This window comes from Marmota flaviventris, chromosome 15, assembly GCF_047511675.1.
Source record: "Marmota flaviventris isolate mMarFla1 chromosome 15, mMarFla1.hap1, whole genome shotgun sequence".
Taxonomy (NCBI): Eukaryota; Metazoa; Chordata; class Mammalia; order Rodentia; family Sciuridae; genus Marmota; species Marmota flaviventris.
The window spans coordinates 1564420-1587719 of NC_092512.1; the positions used below are offsets into that span (position 1 = coordinate 1564420).

General features: G+C 54.8%; 1 protein-coding gene and 2 long non-coding RNA genes across 5 annotated transcripts; 2 read left to right on the forward strand and 1 right to left on the reverse strand.

The window, feature by feature from the left end:
- The first annotated feature begins 3853 nt into the window (after positions 1-3853).
- On the forward strand, positions 3854-6290 carry LOC139702062 (uncharacterized). The gene is made up of 3 exons (XR_011704641.1): positions 3854-3926; positions 4137-4240; positions 5958-6290. It is a non-coding gene; the product is annotated as an uncharacterized lncRNA (long non-coding RNA).
- Positions 6291-7497: 1207 nt separating this feature from the next.
- Positions 7498-10702, reverse strand: Ly6e (lymphocyte antigen 6 family member E). 3 transcript variants are annotated; one of them, XM_027950881.3, is made up of 4 exons: positions 10620-10702; positions 8979-9082; positions 8448-8567; positions 7498-8351 (listed from the first exon to the last, which is right to left on the reverse strand). In XM_027950881.3, exons 2-4 carry the CDS (start codon positions 9028-9030, stop codon positions 8131-8133), a joined length of 393 nt encoding a protein of 130 aa, XP_027806682.3. In that variant the 5' UTR covers positions 9031-9082; positions 10620-10702; the 3' UTR covers positions 7498-8130. The 3 variants fall into 3 exon arrangements, with proteins under 3 accessions (XP_027806682.3, XP_027806695.3, XP_027806690.3); XM_027950894.3 differs by having other exon boundaries at positions 8979-9086; positions 10620-10689; XM_027950889.3 differs by lacking the exon at positions 10620-10702 and adding an exon at positions 10438-10519.
- A 5755-nt stretch (positions 10703-16457) lies between these two features.
- LOC139702063 (uncharacterized) lies at positions 16458-22061 on the forward strand. The gene is made up of 3 exons (XR_011704642.1): positions 16458-17007; positions 17413-18442; positions 20737-22061. It is a non-coding gene; the product is annotated as an uncharacterized lncRNA (long non-coding RNA).
- Positions 22062-23300: the final 1239 nt, after the last annotated feature.

The following is a 23300-nucleotide window of genomic DNA, read 5'->3' on the forward strand; positions in this document are numbered from 1 at the left end:
AGCAAGGCCAGCGGGGCACCTCCCCTATGTGATGGGCCCATGCAGCCCCCACTGACCCCACAGAGGAGGAAGGCTGTCCGGGGCTGGCCCTCCGGTCAGTGGCCTGTCCTGTGACTTCCTGGTTAAGTGAGAGGACGGCTTGTAGCTTTCCCACTGCAGCTGTCCTGGGTTGGCAGGCTCCCTGCAGGGTGTGGAGGGCAGCGCAGGGTCCACTGCGAGGCTGCACTGGCAAAGGCCCCTGCCTCGGGGTCAGCACGGCTGCCCAGGCAGAGTGTGAATTATCCAGGAGCCCACAGCGGACCTGGCTTCCGCGGGAGGCGCTCCCGAGCCCAGCGCTGTTCTTACGACCTGGAGGTCAGCGAGGACAGGCACGTGGAGACCCGGGGAACCCGTGCTCCGAAGCTAAGCAGAAGCAAGGTCGTGTCAGGAGAGCCGACAGGCTGCCTCTGCGCAGGGAGAACGCAGCAGGGTTCCTCTGAACCCAACTCTTATAAATTCAGAGCTGGGTATGCACTGGGGCGCTTAGCCCTTGCTATTGAGGTGGAGAGCAAGCTTCAAAACCTCAGGAACACAAAGGGGAGGGGGCAGGAGGAGCAGTGCCGGCCACGGGAGCTTGGCATTGGCAGCCCTTGTGCATGCTCAGAAAGCAGGCTGTGAGCACTGCGGTCGGGGTGCAGGGGTGGGGCATCAGCCTCTCCGAGAGTGGGTCTTGCAGGAAGGGGAAAGGGGAGGGGGAGCAGGGGAGGTGTCTGGGCAGAAATGGGGTGAGCTTACGTTAACAGGCTGACAGAAACCCCACGAGCGCAGCGGGGTCTTGGCCTTCAGGATTGGCTTTCCAAGGTCCCTTGCTTGTCACATGGGGGCTGAAAACGGTCATTCCTCCTGAAACCTGGGTCTTCAAAGGGCGACGTGAGCGAGTGCTGCCACAGAGGTGGCTGTTGGTGTGGGCCCGAGGAAAGGGGACCCAGCAGGCTGACCTCCGTGTAGGGAAGGAGCCGCCAGGAAGAGTCAGCTCTCAGCTTATTGCTGGGAAAAGAAACCCAAGAAGGATGAGGCTGGGCATTGGGTTGGCGGGGGAGCAGGGGTCACCGCTCCAGGGACGTCTCTGTCATTCTGACTTGGTGACCAGTGAGTAGAAGGACAAGGAAACTCGGTGCAGCTGAGGGTGCGGGGCCGTCCATCAATAGAGTGCCAGGAGAAGTGGGGCAGTCAGGGGGTACACTGGGCCTCCTGCCCTCCCCCCATCACCCTGAGTGTACGTTAGGAGATTCTCAAGGAGACTGGACCTCAGGTGGCAGGGGAGTGAAGTTCCCTGTGCTTTACCTGGGCAGGTGGGACCCAAGGCCAGCAGGGGGAGGGACGTGGTCCTTAGGGTGGGTCCTACATCTCCCAGAGCGCTGTTTGAGTCAACACACCCAGGACACATGCACACTGGCACGCGCCTGTGCACACAGGAGGAACAGAGACACAGGCCCTTAGACTGGGCCACACACCGACCATCAGGGCTGGAGCGCACTGACGTCCGTGGACAAGATGGCTGCAGGTCCAGACTCGGGACAGCGTTCCTCACAAAGCCCCAGCTGGTGGCGGGCCCTGGGCATCGGGCTGTGTGGAAAGGCCAGCCTCCAAGTTCCGGCGGAGCCCGAGTCCTGTGTGGCCCGGAGCCGGGTCTGGGAGAGGGAGCTGTGGGCAGAGGGCAGCCCGAGGGCGAGGGCGCAGGTCTGGTGTGGTTTGGGGCCTGTGACCCGTGCAGGGTGTGGGGTGGCCTCACGGTGCCATCTGCGGGTTCAGTGAGGCCACGCTGACTGCCCAGTGAACAGCCTGTCGTCAGTCCTGGGTTTCCTGCTACTTTTTGTTGTATCACTTTTATAAACTTATCTCTTTCATTTTAATTTTCCAAATTTTCTACTAAAGTTGTTAGTGAAATCCTCTGATTGGTTTTCCCCAGTGCGGGGATTGAGCTCAGACTTTGCTCATGCTAGACAAGTGCTCTTCCACTGAGCTGTATCCCATCTTTTTTATTTTAAGACAGAGTCTCATTAAATTGCTGAGGCTGGCCTTGAACTTGCAATTTTTCTCCTGGCTCAGCCTCCTGAGTAGGTGAGATTATAGGCATTATAGGCATGCACCACTGTGCCCAACTTGTATGCATGATTTATTTCTGCTTTTATTATCTCCTTTATTCTACATTTTTAGACCCGTTTTCCCATTCTTTTATAACTTTCTGTGATGAATGCTTCATTCATGAATGCGATTTTTAAAATACAGAAATGTAATTTTCTATACAGCCCTCTAAGCACACATTGCTGCCTCCCAAGCATTTTGAATTGTAGTACATTCGTTACCATTTAGTTGAACATGACTTCTGAATTTCTTCTTTCACTTCTCTAACTTGTGGCTATTTATAAACACATTGCCAATCCCAGGAGGGCTCTGTGTTTTTATGATGATTCCTACTGTCACTGAACTGTAATTGAAGGAGTCGCTCCATGCCTTCAATTATTTGAACCTTGTGGGGCATCCCCTAGGCGCGGGGGCTGGACCCAGACCTCACATGTGCCAGGCAACCGCTCTGCCGTGAGCCATCCCTGGCCTCTTATGGAGACTTGCGGCTTCTCCTATGGGACGTTCTTGTAAACGCAGGGTGTGGCTTGTGCTTGAGCTGCGTGCCCGTTGTGTGTGTTCTGCGGTGGCTGGGTCGCCCTGTCCAGTAACTGACACTGGTCACGTGTAGCTCTGTGCCTCGTGATCTGCCTGTCCACCTGTTCTGAGCGGAATACAGGCTTCGCAGGAGCACGGGCACCACTGGGTTTGGCCTTCTCCACTTTTCCTTTTTACATTCTCTGACCATTTAGTGGAAGTGCACGTATTCAGAACCTCCCGTCTTTGGAAGCTGTTTGTGTCACTGAGATAAAGCGCCTCATTGATGGCTGCTACTGACCCTTTATGCGGTGGTCCCTTTTGCCTGTTGGAAATACACTTAGATATGATTTACTTGGAGGTTTCATGGCTTCTCATTCCCCACTAATTTGCTTCCCATTTTATGTGGCTTGGATTTAAGGGTCTCTCTGTGAATAGCATATATTGGATATTTTTAAAACTAGGAGGCAAGAAAAATTTCTTTTTTAAAAAACAGTTTATTTATTTATGTTTTAGCTGTAGATGGACACCACACGATTGTGTTTTCTTACTTGTTGATGCGAGGCAAGCTCTACCACTGAACCACAGCCCCAGCCGGCACGGAAATCTCTTTAAGGACAGTTTCTGCAAGTCTGTAGATTGTGCTTTGGGGCTGTGAGACCCACCAAGCGGGCGCACCCACACACTCTCAAGTTGCACAGAGGAAGCACAGAGTGCGCCCACGAAGGCGGGGTGGTCTTTGTGCCTCTTGCTTTGGGCACACGGCTGTGCACCAGGCCCACGCTTCCCTTGGGAGAGCGTGTCCTGCTGGCCGCCCAGGTACATTTCTTACTGAGAGTCAGGAAAAAACATTCTTTCTTAAAAACTGGAAAGGTCTCAAGGACCTCAGCGACATCTGCTCTGAATCCCCTAGGAACTGGCCTTTCGATCCATGGCAGGAACCGCCAGGGCCTGACCAGCCTGTGGAGACAGGTGACACCAAAGGCCGCCAGACCCGCACAGCCAGGCTCACTGTGGGCAGAGGTGCCTCTGAGAGCGACTCTGGCTCAGCCTCTGCAGGTCTGAGCCCCGCCCACAGCTGCACTGACCACCCTGGGTCTTCTGGGTCCTCACCACTGTCAGGATCCTGCCCATGTGTCCTTTCAAGATATTGAATCTGCAGGCTCCTTCCCTGCTCTGCAACCTTGGCAGATAACCAAACATCGGAGAGGGTGGGCCCGGCTGGCCTCGCCAGGGCTGGCCATGGAGTCGCAGCGTGCACACGGTCTGGAGCTGTGGCGGAGCAGGTGAGGCAGGGAGGGTCGGGCAGTCAGCACTGGTACAAAGGTGAGGGTCAGTGAAGAGGAAATCTGCTAGAGTCCAGAGGGGTCGAGAGGAAGTCAGCCAACAACTGCTTCTGAAGTTTAAAAAGGCAGGGTGTAGCCAGGGAAGGAGGAGGAGCAGTCGGGAGAACGGGGAAACTGATTAATGTCTGAATTCTTTTTGATCAAAACTAGAAAGAGAACCAACCACTGATGATTATTTTGTCCTGAAGCAAAAACAAGTTCCAGTGCTTTGCTCTCGGTGTGGGGAGGGACCAGGAAGAGGACTGACAATAGAGGTAAGCGCTGAGGGCTAGAAGGGGGTCTGTCCTCTATCACTTTCTTCAATGAACCTCTGCTGTTCACGGTCTCATTCTTCAGCTCCGTGGGACATGGACTCCGGCCTGGTGATGAATACCATGAGGGTCACAGGGAGGCAACTCCCTGGAGCCAGGTGCCCCCTCTTTTCTTCCTTAACGTGGGCACCAGGTCGGCTCTGCCCCATGCTGTGGGGCTTCCCCACTACAATGAGGCTGTGAGTCCAGGGCTGCCTGACATCAACATGGCCTGGAGTGGAGTCGGGTGGTTGTCATGTGACCTCCCAGCAGCGGGGCAGCGGGGAAGGTGGAGCTTTGCATCCAGGCTCTCGCTCTTGCAAGCCAGAGGGCACCGTGCGGTCAGAGATTTCAGGGTCCAGACTGGCAACAAGCAGGATCCTTTGTCCCTGGAGCCCATCCTCCCAGAAGCCAGTGCTGCTGCCCCTGCCCCTTCACTCGCCCTGCCCGGCCCCTCCCAGAACTCCAGGGCCTGAACAGGAGGGTCACACCTGTTCTTGTTCAGGCTCAGCACCAGGAAACCCACACTCAAGAGGTTCTCAGGGGTGGCCTTCCTTGCCCAGGGGTCGGTGTGCAACTCCAGCCCCAGGCACCCTTCCCACCACCCTCAGCGACAGGCCTTCCCCCTCCCACATCATAGAAAGTGGCAGGGCTCTGGCGTCCGTCCCTGTGTCCCAGGAGGACAGCAGGGAGGTTGCTCAGGTCACTCCTCTTGCTGTGGCCAGTGGGATGACCAAGTATGGGTTCCCACCCGTGGGCTCACCTGCCAGGGTCCGCAGAGCCAGCAGTGCCAGGAAGGAGCAAAGCCTCCCTGGCCCTTCCCTGGCCGCAGCCTCTCCTGTCCAGGGACCACAGCTCTCACAGGCCCTGGGCTGGGAGAAGGGTGGTCACGATAGGCAGGGCCCCTTCTCACACCTCATCCTCTAGGACGGCAACGTCAGGGGCCCCTAGGCTCCCAGATCAGGCCCCCAGCGAGTGGCTGACCAGCATGTGTGGGGAGAGGCGCTCAGCCTGGGAGGGGAGCAGCGAAGGGGCTGGGCTGGGGAACTTGGGGACAGCACTGGGGAGGGCAATGCTTGATCCTGGGAGTAGCTGGGGGCATGGAATGGGATATGGGGGGTCACCCTCTGGGGCAGGAGAATCTGTGTGTGGGCCTCCAGGAGCCCCTGGTGGAGCTGGGGGACAAATGGGGGTCAAAGTCCCTCTTAGCAGGCCTGAGGAAGGTTCTGTGACCCTGGGGAAGGGCTGTCAAATGGTGGGAATTTCCAGCATCTCTGTTCCCCTAAACTGTCCCCCACCACAGTCTCTCTGCCTGGACCTCCAGAGAAGGTCAGGGCTCAAGGGTCACTGTAATTGCTTTGGAGTGGCAGGAGGCAAGTTGGGCCACAGGGTGCTGGGCCCTACCTGCCATCTCCCCAGGCCTGGCCCCCACCCCGGCCCGCACTGCACCTAGACGCAAGGCGGTGAAGCTTGCTGGCCATGCACCGAGGGGTGCTGTTGTCGGTGGGGACAGGCTCGCAAGAGGGGGACAAGGAGGAAGGGGCATGCATGAGGGGTGAGATCTCTGGGGCAGGGGCTCCAATGAGGGGCCACGGGTCTCACCATGGTGCCCTGACTCCAGTGAGGAGGGGCAAGCCCCTCTTACCCCACAGGAGTTCCCTCAATTTATTTTGAATTCCAGGACCACAAACCCAGTGGATAGCACCTGAAAGACAAAAGCCGACCATGCTCTACACCAGGCACACCCACCTTGGCCTGTTTGCTCCCCACTAGCAACCCCAGCGCTGCTACTGGTACCCCAGACCTGCCTTTAGACCCAGCGTCTTTCCAGGGTGACATACTGAAATCAAAGTCCTTTTCCTGTCCCACCATCAACCCAGGACCGGGAGGTATCATCCTGACACCTGGGCTTTGGTTAAGTGTGGGCAGTCTGGCAGCCTGCACCTGGCCCCTGGCCCCAGCCTGGGCCTGCCGGGGCTCTGTGGAGTTCAGACCACCCCAGGTGGGGCATGGGCCTGCTTCCCCTCCAGCAGCTCAGGCCCGGGCGGCCCCCCTTCCCCTCAGGGCTCAGCAAACAGAACCCAGCCTCTGGGCTCCTCCCTTTCCTCCATCCAAAGTCGGGAAATTGAAACTCAGCCTCCAGCTCCTCCCCCTAGCCCAGGCTCCCAGGCGGACTCTTGCCAGCCTCTGCCTCCCCTGGGACGGGGGGGGGGGGGGGGGGGGGGGGGGAGGGGGTGGTGGTGGTGGTGGTGGGCAGGACCCACAGTCCCAGGTGTGGGCTGCCTCGCCCTAAGGGAACCAGGCCCCCCTACCAACAGCAAGTGCTTCCACCCACCTCACAGTTATATGAGAATAACCACATTAATGACACCTGGGCACTGCACACAGGAAGTGGGAGCCAGCACAAGCCTCGGTCAGGAGGCCTTCGCTGCCCGGGGCCACTGGAGTCAGATTCTAATTCTTGACCATGGCTTTGGGTTCAACTTCTTGGGGGACAAGCTCAGATTCCCCTGGACGGGCACCCAGGCTTTGAGGTATTTCTACTGCCTGCACCAGAAGGCTGTGGAGCTGCTGCTCCAGAGCATCCTCGGCGCTCGCGGGGCAGGGCTGTGCTCTAGGCAGCCTCCCCCCCAGGCCTTCAGGACACTGGGTGGAGGTCCTGGACTTGGAGCAAGGGACACTACATTCACAGGTTTCAGAGCCTGCTGTGTGTGCTCATGGAGACCGCCATGCCCTGTTGGGCCCCTAGGACCTGGGCACAAGCAGGGCTAGGAGACCCTGCCACTGTCCAGGAGACTTGGGACATGTCTAAGATGACAGGCAACTCTGCTGCCTCACTAGCCCTAAGCCAGGAGCTCAGCCTAGCACAGGCCATGGCCAGGGGTCATGCTTCCTGGGGGCACCAGCCTGACCCACCTTCTGTGGGGTCTCCTGCTCCTCCATAGGCCCTGGGGACTGCGGCCCCACTCTCAGAGCTCCTCAACCCAGGCTGCTGCCCAGGACTCCCCCTGGCCTTGTGGATGCAGACCCACTCAATGGACCTCACTCCAGGGCAGGGTAAAGGGCATGGCAGTGGTCACTGGTCACAGGCCTGGAGACCTCCTCCTCTACTGCCCCATGGGGCCTCCATCTAGGACTACACCAGAGGACCTCGGCTCCTGCTTCCAGGAGGGCCTCTGGGAGGTGGACTCAGAGGCCGGCTGGAGAGGTGACCACGGTACTCAAGAGGGGTGGCAACGTTTTATTGAGGCACTGAGGCAGCAGCGGGGTGCCAGTGCAGGAGCAAGGAGGGCCAGGCAGGGCTCAGCAGGACCTGGGCTGGGAGCCCATGCCTGGAAGCACTGGGAGCCCCCCGCCCCTAAAGGCTACCCCTGAAGTGAGTGCAATGTGGGTGCAGATGGGGGGGTCTGGTGAATCAGGGTTCCGGGGGCTGCTGCTGCCCTGGACTCTCCTGTCCCTCTCACAACACCATCCCAGGGACTCGCGCCTAAACATTCACAAAACGCTGGTGTCTGCCACCACCCCACACTCAGCGCACCTAGGGCTGATGGCTTAGATGTCCCTCTGGTGTCCACAAGGCTCAGTCCTGCCCTTGGGGACCCTAAGACTTCAGGGGAACCCTCATCCCGTCCTGGTTCCTTGAGAAAGGTCACACAATTGGCTGCAGAAGTGAGGGCGGCTGGCCCCACATGGGGTAGGGGCTGTGCAGGGGTAGGTGCAGGGGGTGGTTCTGGCCCAAGGTGGGGGGATCAGGCACGCCAAGGAGCTGGAGGCTCCAATAGCCTCCTGGGATCTGCGAGGGATGGGGCTTTTCTTCCTGAGCTGGGGGACATGGGGGACTCAGGTCCAGGAGGTCAGGGGCCCAGTCTCAGCAGAACAGAGAGCAAGCTGAGCAGGAGCCCGAGGCCCAGCAGTGCGGTGCTGGCCCGCGGTCCCCGGCCGGCGGCACTGAAATTGCACAGGAAGCTCTGGCAGCAGTGGGTGCCCACAGACGCCACGCCGAGATTGACGCTAGGACCAGGGCAGATGGGGGAGCAGCCCTTGTTCAGGGTGTGTCCAAAGTCCACGACATTCCCTGCAGGAAAACCAGACTGTGAGGGGTCGCACTGGCCATGGGAGACAGCCAAGGGGTCGGGTGGGCGAGGCTGAGGTGCTCCTGGCCAGCACTCACCAATGCCAGCAGAGGCAGATATAGTCACACAGTAGTTGTCAGAAGAGGAGCAGACGGTGGGCTTCAGACAGTAGAGATTGCTGTTCTGGTTGACGCAGGAGAAGCACACCAGAGAGTGCACTGCAGAAGGAGGGACACTGGGTGACACCTGCCTCCTGTGGGAGGCGGCCTCCAGTGTGCCTCCCAGGCCTGCCCTCTGTACTTAACCAGCCGTGGGCATTTACTGAGCAACAATTACACACCAGGCTCTGGGCTGGGTACCAAGACAAGACAATGACAAATAACACCAGACCCTGGCCCTGGTGAGCTCAAGTGACCCCCAAACACGGGGTGACAACAGTGTGGCCTGGCCAGTGTTGAGGCTTCCCTAACACTGGAGGCAGAAGTGCCTCGCTTCACTGGGGAAGAGGAGCCAGAAGGTCCCACAGAGGCTGTCCTGGGAGGACCACTGAATGACCGCCCAGGGGTCGGGGAGAGGGAGCCGGGGGAGGGCATGGTCTGTGAGAAGGTCCGGGGCCCAGGGCATCGCACCTGGCTCCAGACCCAGAAGGGCAGCCAACAGCATCGGCAAGAAGACCCTCATGCTGGAGGGGACAGATGGCCGTCCACAGGAACTCAAAGCCAAAGACACCTGTCTTGCTGGGAGAGATGCACCGTGTTAGAGGGCAGCCCAGGTGAGGGATACCATCAAGATTTTTGGAATCCCACAGAAACAGAGGCCCAGGGAGTGGCCTCGCTGCCCGTGCTGAGGTGGGGAAATGTTGGTTGAGGATACAAGCTAATCAGCACCCTGCTTTCCTACGGTCAGCTGGGTCCTTGAGTCTGCACTCCCCTGAGGGTAGACCTGGGGCTGGGAAGGGCTCAGTGAGGTGGCCACCTGTGGCCAGGCTGACACACAGCAGGACAGGCACAGTGTGGCTAGGGCAGAGCAGGGGGGCTCCTTTGGGCTGCTGTCCTGCACCACGAGTCCTCTCCTGGGCAGGGGTCAGTGGCACTGGGTGGAGAAGGAACTGGGTTTTGATTCTCTGGAGAATTGCAGAAGGAGTCTGGTACTCAGACCAGCCCTGGTGGGGGAGAGGCGGCCCAGAGGCCCTGGGATAAAGGGGTGCAGGTCTTCGCAGGAGACTCTGGAAGGGAAAGCTGCAGGCCGGGTTTGTGCAAATGGGCCCCAGGCCTCTCCCATCCAGCTTGAACCTCTACTGACATCTTAAGAGTCTGGAACAGGAGTCCCAGATGGCCAATGTTAGTGCCAAGCTCAGCCGCGTCTGTTCCTGCCACCAGGCAGCCCAGGCAGGAAGCAGCTCTTCCTCCATAAAGTGAGGCTGTGGTATGGAGGAATCCTGAGCTGTCTCCAAGGAAGCTCTGGCATGCACAGGGACAAACAGGTCCAGCAGGCATCCCCACCCACCCACTGGGGGCACCTGACCAAGCAGGCCCCGCAGGGATGAGTAAAGGCAATCCACTGGGGTGGAGACCGGGAACACCTATGTTTCTGAATGGGCAAAGGAAAGGCAGCCAAAAGGAGCCAACAGGCCCAGGGAGCAGTGCCCCTGGGACCCAGGCCCAGCTCCCCGTCTCTGGAAAAGCCGGGAATCTAGTGGTAGTCAGCCCAGCAAGGGAGTCACGAACCGGTCCAGGCCTCCAGGGACCAGGTGGCCCACCTCAGGAGGCACCTCCTTCGCATGCATAATCTAGGTCAAAACAAAGCCATCCGCTCCCCCTCCCTAGGGCGGGTTCCAGCCCCCAGGTAATCAACCCCCCAGGTAGTTAATTCTCCCCCTCCCGCCAGGGGCTCTCCCCAGGTTCGCGGCTTCCGCCTCCAGTCTGGCAGGCTGTCCCTCCCCAGACCCCACGCGGGAAGTCCGGCTGCCTGGAGTTGGGCGATGGGCCCCGCGTCCACTGGCAGAGGGCCGGGCAGCGGTCTTCGCCGGCTCTGCCCAGATATTCGGAAACATTCGGGGAGGGCTGGGAGATGGGAGGAAGGGCTCACCCTGCGGAAGGCCCGCCGGCAGCCCCCGACTCCCAGCTTCCTCCGACCCTCCCGGCGCCTCCGCGTGCGCTCCTCTCGCTGGTCCCCTCCCTCCCCGTCCGCGCGCACTGCGGCCCAGGCGGCCCGCCGGTCGGGTCCCCGCAGGTTACGTGGGCGACCCTGGCCGGGCCCCACAGACTCACCGCCGGGAGGACGCAGGCGCCGCGGCCTCGCCGAGCTGCCCCACCTCGCGCGCCGCGTACGGCGACCGCAGGAGCCTCCTCTGCACGCCGAGCGCCGCGCCGGATAGGGAGGCGGCGGGCGGGCGGGGCCGGGGCGGCGCGGCGGGCGGGGGGCGGTCTCCGCGGGGGGCGGGGGCGGGCCCCGACGTTGTGCGTGCTGGGGGCGGGGGGTCTCGGGGGACGCGTTCCCGACCCGAGGATCGTCCAGGTGCCGGCCTACAGGGGTCCAGTGGCCGCGCCGCTGGCCCTCCATCCTGGGACACTGACTTGGAGCCTGTGAGCCCGCGGCGTTCCCAGGTTCCATGTGACACCCAGAGAGGGAACTGAGACCTCAGTAGCCCCTCTCTCACACAAGGTGTACCCGAGTCCCGGCGGGGCCCACTCTCCCACCGGGTCCACCGGATCCTGCCACGTGCCTGGCCGGTGCTTCTCGCTATCCAGAAGGGTAAGCCTGGTGAGGCTTAACTGGCGACCAGTCAGGGTGACAGTCACTGATGCCCAGGCTTATGGGGGCCAGACCCATCTGCCCGAGGCCCAAGGTGCAGTGTGGGAATCCCTTGGCTGAATGGGTGGGTGGGGAGGGTGAAGAGGCCAGAGGACTTAGCAACACCGGGCCCTAAGCCTGTCCTTAGCCTGCACCTGCTTCCATGCTGGGCTGTCCCTGGGCCATCCCAAGGTTGGGCAGCCTTGGGGGAGGCAGGATGAGGTGGGAATGGGAGGTGGGGGATTCTGGTTTCTGTTCCCCCTGGCACTGGTTTTGACAGATCTAACTGGAACCTCTCCTTCTGGGCCCAGGGCTGCCTCCTGTCCTGCCAGGACTGGCCCTAGGAGGGACACAGCCTCCTGTGTGCTGCAGCAGCCATGGGGTCCACCAGTCAGCCTGGCCTGCCCCTGTGCAAGGGCACCAAGACCCTTTAGAAGTCCCAGCGCCTCTCCTCCCCTCTCCCAGAGCATCAGCTGTTGTGTCTCCAGATGCCCAGGAAGCGGCTCCGCCAACCTGCACGTGGCCCTGCAGCCACCGGGGACCCTGTCCTCAGCTCCACCCTGGCAGGCCAGGCAGGCTGCTGTTTGGGGACACCAGCAGGGAGCTGTGTCTGGCTGCAGGCCCTCTGCAGAGCCCCCTCCATGGCTGTGGGCGGCCGACTCTCACCACCTCTTCCCTGCAGTCACACTTCGCTTTTCTATGGCACATTTCCTGTAGAAGCAGTCCCACCTGGCCCTGCAGTCCTGCTGGGTGGCAGCTGCAGTGACAGGAGGAGGGAGGGCCCCAGGGAAAGGGCTCCTTAGCTCCACTCCCAGAGGTGGGGGGAGACACGGTGGGGGTGTGAGGGAGGGTGTTAGGGTAGCCAGGGAGGGCTGGGGCCAAGGCCGCCCTGTAACAGGCCTGCCATTGGAGCCAGATAGGGGCACATTCAGTGGGCATGAGTCTTCAGGGACAGACCATCTTCTTGCATGGTCTCCAGGATGCCTTCTCATAGGATGGGGGCTGTGAGGATGGCCCTAGGCCTGAGCCTAAGCATCTCCATTTTAAAAACTCCAGTTTGAAACCTGCAGGCTCACCAGGCACACCCACAGAGCCCTCCAGTGTGGCCTCAGACAAGGCACTTCCCCTGATCCTGATCAACAGAGTGAAGCCCCTGGCAGGCTGTCCTCGCCTGATAAGAGGGAAGGGCGAGAAGATGGGGGGGGGTGGTGGTGGGGGGGGGTGGGGGGAGAGACACCAGACCAGATGTTTCTGACCCCAGGGTAAATGACGTCACTGAGAAATCCAGTGGTAGCTGATAAGGACTGAAAGGGGGGTCAAAAGCCCCCAAATGTAGTAAAAAATAATAGAGCAAATGAACAGGGATTCAGCCACCCGAAACAAGGATGCACTCGAGCTGGAGAGCCTGACGAGGACCTGACGTCCCGTCACTTGTCATCCTTCCTGAGCCTCTGCGTGATCCTCACCACTCTCAGACTCTACCGCCTTGTCTGGACCTTGGTGAGAGCCGCAACTTCTCCCTAAGACCCCCTCCTCAACCGGTTGTCCACTCCACGCCAGGAAAAGCCTGCTTGGTTCCGGACCTGGTCACCACAGTCTGAGTGGTGGGCATCTGCTGGACATAAAGCCTAAGACTTAGGACTTTTGAACTTATCCTGCAGAGGGGATGTCTGTCATTAGTCTATTGTGATTAAGAGTGCTTGCAGTACTTAGACTTAATCTAGAATTGTTTGCTGTGAATTGATTATGTCTATTGCAGTGCCCAGCATTAAGGATTGTCTTTTTCTTGATTAAGAACCTACAGAGTGAGACTGTATGGAGTGATTTGAGTGAATAAAGCATTGAAAGGGGCAGAAGTGCATGGACATTATTTCTCCCCTCGACTGCATACGTTGCAACGTTGCCCCCTCGAGACAGTGGGATAGATCAGTTTAGAAGGGCTTCAGGGGCTTATTCCTTGGGGCTAAAAGTGAGATTCTATGTGTGTTGCAAGATGTCTGTGGTGACATCTGTAAGTCTGTTTCACAGCTCTGGGACCAGGCCCTGGTTGTCTCCAGCATGGTAGAATCCAGCAGGCACTGGCCTGGCTGTCACTGTGAATCTAGGTCCTTGGTCTCACCTGGGGGCAGGGCAGGTCTGGTGAGGCTGACTCATGCTTCTTGTCCTTCAAACCTCTTTTCCCATTTTTCACCCTGAGCTTTGGGCTGGTCCTGGATCCTGGAGCCCCCAGTCCCCCTGCCTGGTGCAGAAGTTGGTTAACACTGGTCCCACCCAGGACACATTGTGTCTTGGCACTCCCTTCAGTTTTTGTTTCTGTTACTTGTTAATCATCTCTGCACTATAACATCAACCCTCAGGGGTTCAGGGGCAGGGGACTTCAGCTGTATGTCTGACACCTCAGGGAAGATCCCCAATATTGTGGATGCATGGGGATCCCACTCAGGATGGGATCCTCTGACGTGGAGTACAGGCTAGCATTAGGAAGGTTCTGTCCTGGTTTAGATGTGAGGTGTCCCCCAGAGTCATGTGTGAGATAATGCAAGAAGGTTCGGGGTGAAGTGATAGGCTTATGGGATCCTTAACCGGATCCTCTGGAAGGGATAACCGAGTGGCCATTAGGCAGGTCCAGTAGGCAGGTCGGTGTGGCTGAGGAGGGGTCCCTGGGGCCTGCATTTGTATTTTGTCCTTGTTGAAGCCTCTCCCTCTCTGCATCTGGTGGCCTTGTCCCCAGCTGCTTCTCCACCACACTTTTCCCTCATGATGTTCTGCCTCATCTCAGTCCCTAAGGAATGGAGTCAGCCATCTGTGGACTGAGACCCCTGAAACTGTGAGCCTCAAGTAAACTTTTTCTTCTCTAATTGTTCTTTTTTTTTTTTAAATTTTTAATATTTATTTATTTTTAGTTATCGGCGGACATAACATCTTTGTTTGTATGTGGTGCTGAGGATGGAACCCAGGCCGCACGCATGCCAGGCGAGTGCGCTACCACTTGAGCCACATCCCCAGCCCCTCTCTAATTGTTCTTTCAGGATTTTTGGTCTCAGCAGCAAAAACAAAAAAACAAACCTGACTAAAACAGGCCCTCCTGATTCTGAATGTCCACTTCATAAAGTGTCCCCAATGCCACTTGCTCGTCACCACTAGACTGCCTAATGAAAATCTGGGACAAGTCTGATCCACAGATGTTCAGGTTCCTGATTCTCTTCTGCTGTCAGGCGTGGCCTCAGTGGGAGTTCCAGGGAGAATCATGGCTGCCAGAGGGAGAATGACCTTCAGTGCTGTCTTGCAGCTTAGTGTGTTTGTAAGAAGGAAGGAGAATGGCCTGAGGTTCCCTTGCTGGGAGGGAGAACCCCAAATTATGTTGCAGTGTAAGCTAGACCCTGCTAAGATTGCTGCCACTGTCACCGCGGTTTACCAGTGACGAGCCCTGGCTTCCCCATGCTGAAGGATAAGAGAAGCACGCGGAGGCCAGTGGAGAGTGGACAGTGGGAGCTTTATTCAAGGACAGCAGGAAAGACTTTCCGGAAGAAGGGGACCCAAGAGGTGGAGTCCGTGGAAGGGGAGGTCTTCCCTTTTTATAGCTAAGGTCTTCTTTCAGCTTCCCCACATTTCCATAGGGTCCCTGTCCTTTGTTCTGTTATCTTGCAGTGGTTGAATGTAGGTGGGGAGACCCCAGAGGTGAGGGGCAGATGGGGGGAGGTGTAATCTGGGCAGGAAGGGCCTGGGGCCGCTTCTGATTAGCACCTCCCTGTTTGCTGGGAGCTGTTTCATTAACATTTCTTTGGGACAGGCTCTGGGCCTTGGGGACCTTAACATTTCAATTTCCCCGAGGGCTGCTCTGCTTTCCGGGGCTCCATTCTCCATGTGGCCTTCAGTTTTTATCTTACTACACTAACTACCTCTCTTTAAATCTGGCTTCACCACGATGGAAGAGCATCTAGGAGAAGACACCTGCCAGGGTAGAGAGGCCAGAGAAATCCCAAGGGTTCCCACTAACCCCTGCAGAGTAGCTGTTAGGTCGGTGGCAACTTAGAACAAAGCAGCCCGCACCGGAAAAGAACATCAATCAGATGCTGGCTGAAATGCCTGTCAATCAGCCAGATCTCCTGACTAACGCCTGTCAATCAGCAGGACCCCCTGGCCAATCCTGGAATTCAGCCAACTCCAAGGGGGCAAGGGACCCTAAAAATACCTTTTCCTGTCCCAAGCCCTTCCCTTCCTGCTGTAAGCCCCGTAAAAGTCCAGTCCGGTCGAGCTTCCACGCGGTTTCTCCTCAGACCCTTCTCCTGTCCCCTCTGTGGGTCTGATCGAGTTCCACCCGGGAGTGATATCTCAATAAAGCCTGTTCAGCGGCCCTTTTAAATCTGCGTCCTTTGGCCATTGCCTGCCCCCACTGATCTGACACCAGACATTGAGGAGAAGTCACAGACGTGGGCACATGGCCCTGATGAGTCCTTAGCTGACATCCTCGACTCCTATCGTCTGTCTTTCATAACAGATCAGGAGGAGAGGGAGGAAAGGGACCTGGCGGCTGAAGCACTGGTCATGGCCCTGGAGGGAGCAAGCTTCTGGACGTTAAAGGAGTGAATGGCGTGGACCTTGAATCAGAGGAATTTGGTTGCACTGTAGAAAAGTGGGAATGCCAACAGGTGATGTAGCCCCCATTGAGGACCTAGGCCTGGTGCTGTCAGTCAGGGCCGTCACTGCAGGAGTGAATGTCCTCGGGGTGCAGGCTCACAGGGCGAGATTCCCCCCAACCTGGCCTGAGGGGGCCCAGGGTCAACCTTAATGGCTCCCAGAACTCCCATTACTACACATGAACCCTGGCACGAGTCTCAGGAGGTCATTTCCTTCTGGACACTGGTGCCAGCTTTTCCGGTGTGTCTCCTGGACGCCTTCCTCTGTTAACATGCTGTGCGAGGGAGTCTGGGAGGCTCAGCACTAGATATTTTACTCCCCAGTTAGGCTGTGAATGGGACGGGGTGATGTTTTCTCGTTCATTCCTGAACGTCCCAGAGTGCCCTACCCCTTTCTTGGGAAGAGATACACTCTCAAGATTCAGACTTCCATCACCATGAATCTGGGACCCCAGGGCCCATTATGTCTACCTCTATTAGAATGTGATACAAACCCGAATAAACCCAGAAGTAGGGCCAGTGGGGGCACATGGGCAAGTAGAGCACCGTTCCAGTTAAAGTAACCTTGGAGGATCCCTCCGTCTTCCTGCACCAGAGACAGTACCCCCTGCACCCAGAGGCAAAGAGAGGTTTACTGGAGATCATTCAAAACCTTAAGAGACAGGGACTCTTGGTGTTGGGTGCAGAGCAGGCTGAACTGTGTTGTCTGCAGGGCAGGCTGAACAGATGTTGACTGCAAGATAGCCCACGCACTCAAACCCCCTCTATCTGGTCCTTTATCACCTGTTTGTGTCAAGTCCCGCTTAAGGCTGAGCACTCAACCCCCCTTGGGCCAACAAGGCAGCTTGCAGACCCAGAGGCCCCATTAGATTTGGGCTATAAAAACTCCCTCCTGCCAGGCCCCCCTCTCTCTTGCTCTCTCTCTCTTGCTCTTTATCTTTCTTACGTGCGCTCTCTGTCTCTCTCTTGCTCTTGCTCTCTCCCTGTTCATCTCTTCTCTTTTCTCTCTCTCTCTTTCCTTCTTTCCTTTCTCTTTGTTGCACTGCTGCAATAAAGATCTTTTGGTTGCTCCGAGTGTTGTGGTCACTTTCCTTTCATTGGTGCCGAAACCCAGGAGAGGGTTAAAACCCACTTTTGGGTCCCTCTTCCTTCGGAAGTGCCACTCACCGGATGGCCTGAACCCATTTTCTCGACTGCCAGAACTCCATCCACCACCGACCTTCGATTGGTGAGTTTCCCCTTCCTGGAGTCCTAAACCCAATGGTGGTGTCAGGAGGATTTGGCCGTTGATTGTCCGGCAAACCTCTTTGCCCACCTGCGGGGAGGAAAACACCCCACCACAGCCTTTAAGGCTACGGTGGCCCTCAGGGACTCCTTCCTAGGGCAGAATAGACTCCTGGGTTCAAAATTATTCCCTTCCCTTCCCAGCTGTTAGTTACCAGCATAGGCTTTGTAGGTCTCCCTCAAAGGACTGTGTAACCTCCAGGGACACATAACAGAGAACTGAACATCACAGTCCACCCAGACCTTCACCATCTCTGTGGCTCTCCTAAAATCCTAGTCCTCAGACACTTACCCTCCCCTTCCTCCCTCTTCCCCGTCTCTCTCTTTCCCCTCTTTCCGGCCCTGCGAGTCTCCGGCCTCTCCAGGAGGGGTCCCGAAAAGAAAAGCCTTGGCCAAGGTCTCCCACGGCTCCAGCTCCGTCCAGGACGAGAGCTTCGACTGTCAGGATTCGGTGACGACCAATCTCTGCAGCTTGAACCTGCCACTAAGGCACTCCTGATTTTTGGCTCTAGCGGGGACGCCCCTTTTGCCAATAAATCAGTTTCCTCCTTCTCTCTTATACTACGGTTGCGTCTCCTTCCTTCTCCCCTACACTACGTTTGTGTCCTCTTCCCTCCTCCTTATACTACTTTGCGACATGGGTAATGTGTCCTCTCTGCCATCGACTCTCCCCTAAAGTGCCTCTTGGATAACCTCAAAACCCTCTCCTTGACACCAGACATCAAACCCCCCAAATTGATCAAATATAGCACCCAGGCCTGGCCCACTTATCCCTTAGACAACCAAAGCAGATGGCCCCCCTTTTGGGTCCCTGGATCCCTCCATTCTAAGGGATCTCTACAATTACTGTGGGCATTCGAAAAAATGGGTAAAAAGCTGCTATATCAAAGCTTTCTTCTTGCTTGTGCTCTCTGCACCTCTTGCAGACCTCTGCAAATTCTTCTAGCTTGCAAACCAACACCCACAACCACTGACCCCCAATCTTCTCCTCCTCCGGACTCATCCACTACTTTTGACCCTACTGATGAATCTCCACCCTATCGCCCGGCTCAAATAGGTCCTCACCCTCAACCTTCTGCCCCAGCCCCTCCACTGTCTCCCCCACCTGAACAACCTGACTTCTCCTCTCCACTCACTAGATCAAAAACCTAAACAACCGTCTTTCCTCAAAACATTGCCTCTTTTCTGAGGTAGCAAGTACTGAAGGAATCCCTTCACCCACTCACTCCTCTCTTCTTCTGTCAGCGCCCACACCTGGTGCCACCAGGTCTTCTTACCAACTAACCCAAAGCTCAAACAAGCTGAGGAGAGCCCTTGGACCCCTATCAGAGATCTGGTGAAAATGGCCTTTAAAGTTGCTTTGTCATCACTGAAAACAGGTTACTAAGAATTGTCCCTTACAGGCTTTTTTGGGATATTCACTCCCATCCTCCCCTCTGCTCTACCTGTTCTACTGCTCAAGTTTTCCTTGCTAGGGAAAATCCTATTTTACATCACTCCTTCCTCATTCTCAGATCCACCGAGCTGCTCTCAGCCCCACCTTCCCGTCTTCCCCTCCTTACCCAGGCCCACAGAAAAGGCTTAACTGACCTTCTCCAGAAATCTTCACCATGGCTGATTTTAGGATTTTCAGCAAAAAAATCCCTATAAAAGTTAAATGTAGATAAACTTCCTATTTTCCTGTTGCCCTGTTTTACTTGGTCACTGGCTGGAAAAATCAGCACTCAAAAAGCTAGACACCCCCTTACTAGTTTTTTCACAAAATATGTGAACAAGGCCTCTGGCTTTGAGCTGGGGCTTCACAGAGAAGGCTACATTTCTAAGATAAGGAAGTTACCAAATGGGCTCCATGATAACAGCTGGCAGGGGTGGGGAGGGTGGGGAGAAGAGGAGAGAAAGGGAAAAGAAAAAGCTCTCCCCCTCCCAAGTGTTCTTGAAGGGTTAACTTGCCCAGAACAGAGGGGAAAAAAAACAAACAAACTGCTTTTTGTGAACTTCTGCAGACTGCGAACTTCTGAGCCCCTTCCCTTACATGTTGGGTACAAAATTCTGAAACAACCTAAACTTGGGGTTCAGGGGATTAATTGATTACAACAGAAGCAGTGCCCTCTGAATCCGGTTGCAACCAAATAAAACTATTTCCCTATCTTCAGTGCTATCTTAGGTGCCTTGCCTTGTCTGTTCCTACAACAGTATAATTCTATATACTTAAACATTGTTCATGTTTTCATGAAATGGTCAACAGTTGTGATTAATTGTGTACTGCAAATAACAAAATATCTCTTATTAAAATGGAATAATTTGCCTAAATTCAGAAATTTACAAGAATTATTTAAAAATATAAAAAAAGAAAGTTAAGAAATAGGAAAGAGAAATTAGAAGGTTCTAGGTATGGATTTAATAGAAGGAAAATGTGTTTCTGGATAAGAGAGTCTGTTAAGTAAATAAGAGGGTTTAAGTAAGTGCTAAAGAAGGTCTGTATATACAACTATGGTTAAACAACAACTGTTATTTTGCAATATTGTAATATGTTATTTCTCTAAAAGCTAAACTTGACTAATATAAAAACATCAGTAGTAATTGTGGTACTATTACTCTTCTTTGTATATTAAATGTGCTCATATTTTCCAGGTATATGTCATTAAGATAGAAGCTTTAAAAAAAAAAAAAAAAAACTATATCAAGCTGGTGTTCTCCAAAAGGTTGCATGGTTATTTTAGGCTTATAAAAATAACATATTGGAGATTTATTTATATCATTTAATGTTTTATAACTGGACCTGTTATCAATAAGATTAATATAAAGTTCTATACACTAGGTACAATTTAAATGTAATATACTGTATTACCTAGTATTCATGTGACATCAAGCAACAATATATGTAAATTTTATAAAATAATATTTTAAAAAAAAGATCAGCTTCAATACTAGAACACTTTACCTAAGATTTATAAATCTTAGCCTTACCTGGGATAAGGCTGTGCTTCCCATCTTAATACATGTCAGAATGACTCCAAAGTAGGCCAGACTTCAGCTAAAGCCCAACACTCTTAATTTAGGGTGAAACTGACTTTGCTGGATGTTTATGATCAAGACTTAAAGTTAAATTAAAATGGCCAAGAAAACCAATATTTGGCTCTGGCCCTCTGAGTCAGTCTGAATCCAGGGAACAGGGAACTTCTCTAAAGAGCTTTGCAACTCTGGGCCACATAACCTCCTGATCAGGGAGATTATTGAGACCACTGGAGAATGAAAAGCCAATCAGTGCATTTGCTGTGAATAGGAGGGTCATTGGAGACAGGAGACATCCCTGATGCTTCCAAGGGAAGCCACATGGTCAAGCAAGACCTGGACCTATCCTAGCGCAAATGGCACTAGCAGAACTATGAAGCTGCTCTCAGGTTCCCCCACGAGCGACCCCTATGGGAACTCGGCTGACTCTTAACAATAGATAGAAACAAAGTCAATTTTGACCAACTTGGTCTTAAACACCTATCAAAACCAGTTAAGCCAAAACCAGTCATTCCTGGGAGTAATGAAGGACAAGAACAGCTAGAAAAGAGGAGACAGCAACTAAGCCAACAGGCTCCATGGGGAATGTTCAGTTAAGTATGGCCTTGGCTCCTCCCCCTCACAGGACCCCTATTAGTCCTCTCTATGTTTCTCCTAATAGGACCATGTCTATTAAATTGCCTACAGAAGTTCATGCAAGATCAGATACACAAATTCACCAACAAGCTGGTCAATCAACTTCTTCTTTAAGACTACCAGCCCTGATGCCCAAGATGGACACCTACGACTCATGACCAACTCCTCTGGCTCCAGAGACTCTGTGCCCATCTAAAACCCTCTCTAACCCTTTTTCCAATTTTCACAACCCCTCTTTCACTTCCTAGGAATGAGAACTACTCTCCAGCACGTCCACTCTGCTTATTCTGTCTGCTCTACAGTATCCCCACAAGGAAGCATCAAACCTAAACTCCCCCTGGTACCACCATGTCTCCCACCTTAAAAAGGCACTTGTTCCAAATGTCCAGTCCTGGACTTCCACCATGCCCACCAAACTCAAAATTTCTTGCCAACCCTCTTCTTCTTTTACTAATCATTATTCTCTCTTAAGTTTTTATCTCAAACCACAGATACCGCTTCTACATCCAAGCGACATGACACCAGGATGACACCACCCACTCTCAGTTTATGGGTCAAGGCGATTGCCCTTCCACTGGTTGCAAGCGGTCTGTCACCCTTAACATTACTGGATTCAACCAAGCCACCTCCAATACTTCCTAGAGTCCCTGCTACAGGACCAGTGGCTGACACCAAGAATCTCCTCCATCTAGGACTGGTTTGATGCCATCAAGGACTTGTGACTTCAAGGAACTTTTATGGACTTTACCCCTACTACAGTAGTTGTCTGTAGCCACTGAGTGTTATTTCTGGCTGCCCTGGTGTTCTCAGACCTGTCCCCCGAACATTCCTCCTCTTCCCCTTCTAGGTCTAACGCCGCCCACCATTAAGCAGGAAGAAGCCAGAGGACTTTACACCGTCCCCCATGTCACTTAGAAAAACAAAAAGGGAGGAATGTTGGGTGCAGAGCAGGCTGAACTGTGTTGTCTGCAGGGCAGGCTGAACAGATGTTGACTGCAAGATAGCCCATGCACTCAAACCCCCTCTATCTGGTCCTTTATCACCTGTTTGTGTCAAGTCCCGCTTAAGGCTGAGCACTCAACCCCCCTTGGGCCAACAAGGCAGCTTGCAGACCCAGAGGCCCCATTAGATTTGGGCTATAAAAACTCCCTCCTGCCAGGCCCCCCTCTCTCTCCCTCTCTCTCTTGCTCTCTCTCTCTCTTGCTCTTTCTTTCTTACATGTGCTCTCTGTCTCTCTCTTGCTCTTGCTCTCTCCCTGTTCATCTCTTCTCTTTTCTCTCTCTCTCTCTCTTTCCTTCTTTCCTTTCTCTTTGTTGCACTGCTGCAATAAAGATCTTTTGGTTGCTCCCAGTGTTGTGGTCACTTTCCTTTCACTTGGGGCCTTGCAATATCCCCTGTGACACCCCAACTTAGGAGTCCAGAAACCAAACAGGGAAAGGCACCTGGTCCAAGGTGTCAGGATGACAGTGAAGTAGCTGTGCCCCTCCATCCTCTGGTGCCCAACACTGACACTGTGGTTTACGGTGTTAGGTTTGGAGGATACTGTCTTCTGTGTACCCCTAGACAGTCACAATATCTGCTTGCCTTTGAAGACCCAGATGTGGGTCTCAATTAACTTGAAGAGTGTTACCACAGGATTCAGAGATTGTCAGGTTGATGGTGGTGACTTAGGGACAAAGCACCAAGCAGCCCATGAAAGAAACATCAATCAGGCACTGACGGGACCGCCTGTCAATCAGTGGGGTCTCCTGGCCAATCCTGGATCTCAGCCAGTTCCCCCACCAACTCCAGTGGGACAAGGGACTCTAAAAATCTCTCTTCCTGACCCAAGCCCTTCCCTTCCTGCCGTAAGCCCCATAAAATTCCAGTCGGTTCAGCCCCCCACGTGGTTTCTCCTCAGACCCTCTTCCTGTCCACTCTGTGGGTCTGAGAGTTCCGCCCCGGGGTGGGATCTCAACAAAGCCTCCCTCGGAGGCCTTTTTACATCTGCCTCCTTTGGTTGCTGAGGTTGCTTGGCCTTACAGAGCTAATCCCCACTTGTTTAGGCAGGTCCTTACCAAGGACCTGGCAGAATGTTAGACAGGTCATCTGTAACTGTCCTCCAAGATGTGGATGACACCCTTCTATGTGCACACCCAGGAGGAAGGCCAAATGGCCACTCCAGAGCTCCTGGTTACCTGGCTGGTAGAGGGTATAAGGTGTCCAAATGGAAGCCCCTGTGTGCCAACCACAGGCTCAGTGTCTAGGATCACAACTGTGTCCAGGAGTCTGCGGGGGGCGAGGGGAAGAGAGGATTGCCTGGCAGGAGGACACCCTCTACCCAGACCATATGGCAACTCAGGATTCCTGGGGTCGCTGGACACCGCAGGCTTTGGATCCTGGGTATGGAGATAGCCAGGCCCCTTCAACCACTTCTCAAGGAAGCCCAAGGCGGGGGACCACCCCAATATGGGAACCAGAGTAGTTGAAGCTTTCAAAGCCCAGAAGGAGGCCTTACCTCACCTCCTGCTGCAGCTGCCTACGGAGCAGGAATCCAATCTGTGAATGAAAGCAGGGAAATGGCCTTAGGGCAGATGACAGAAAGGAGGC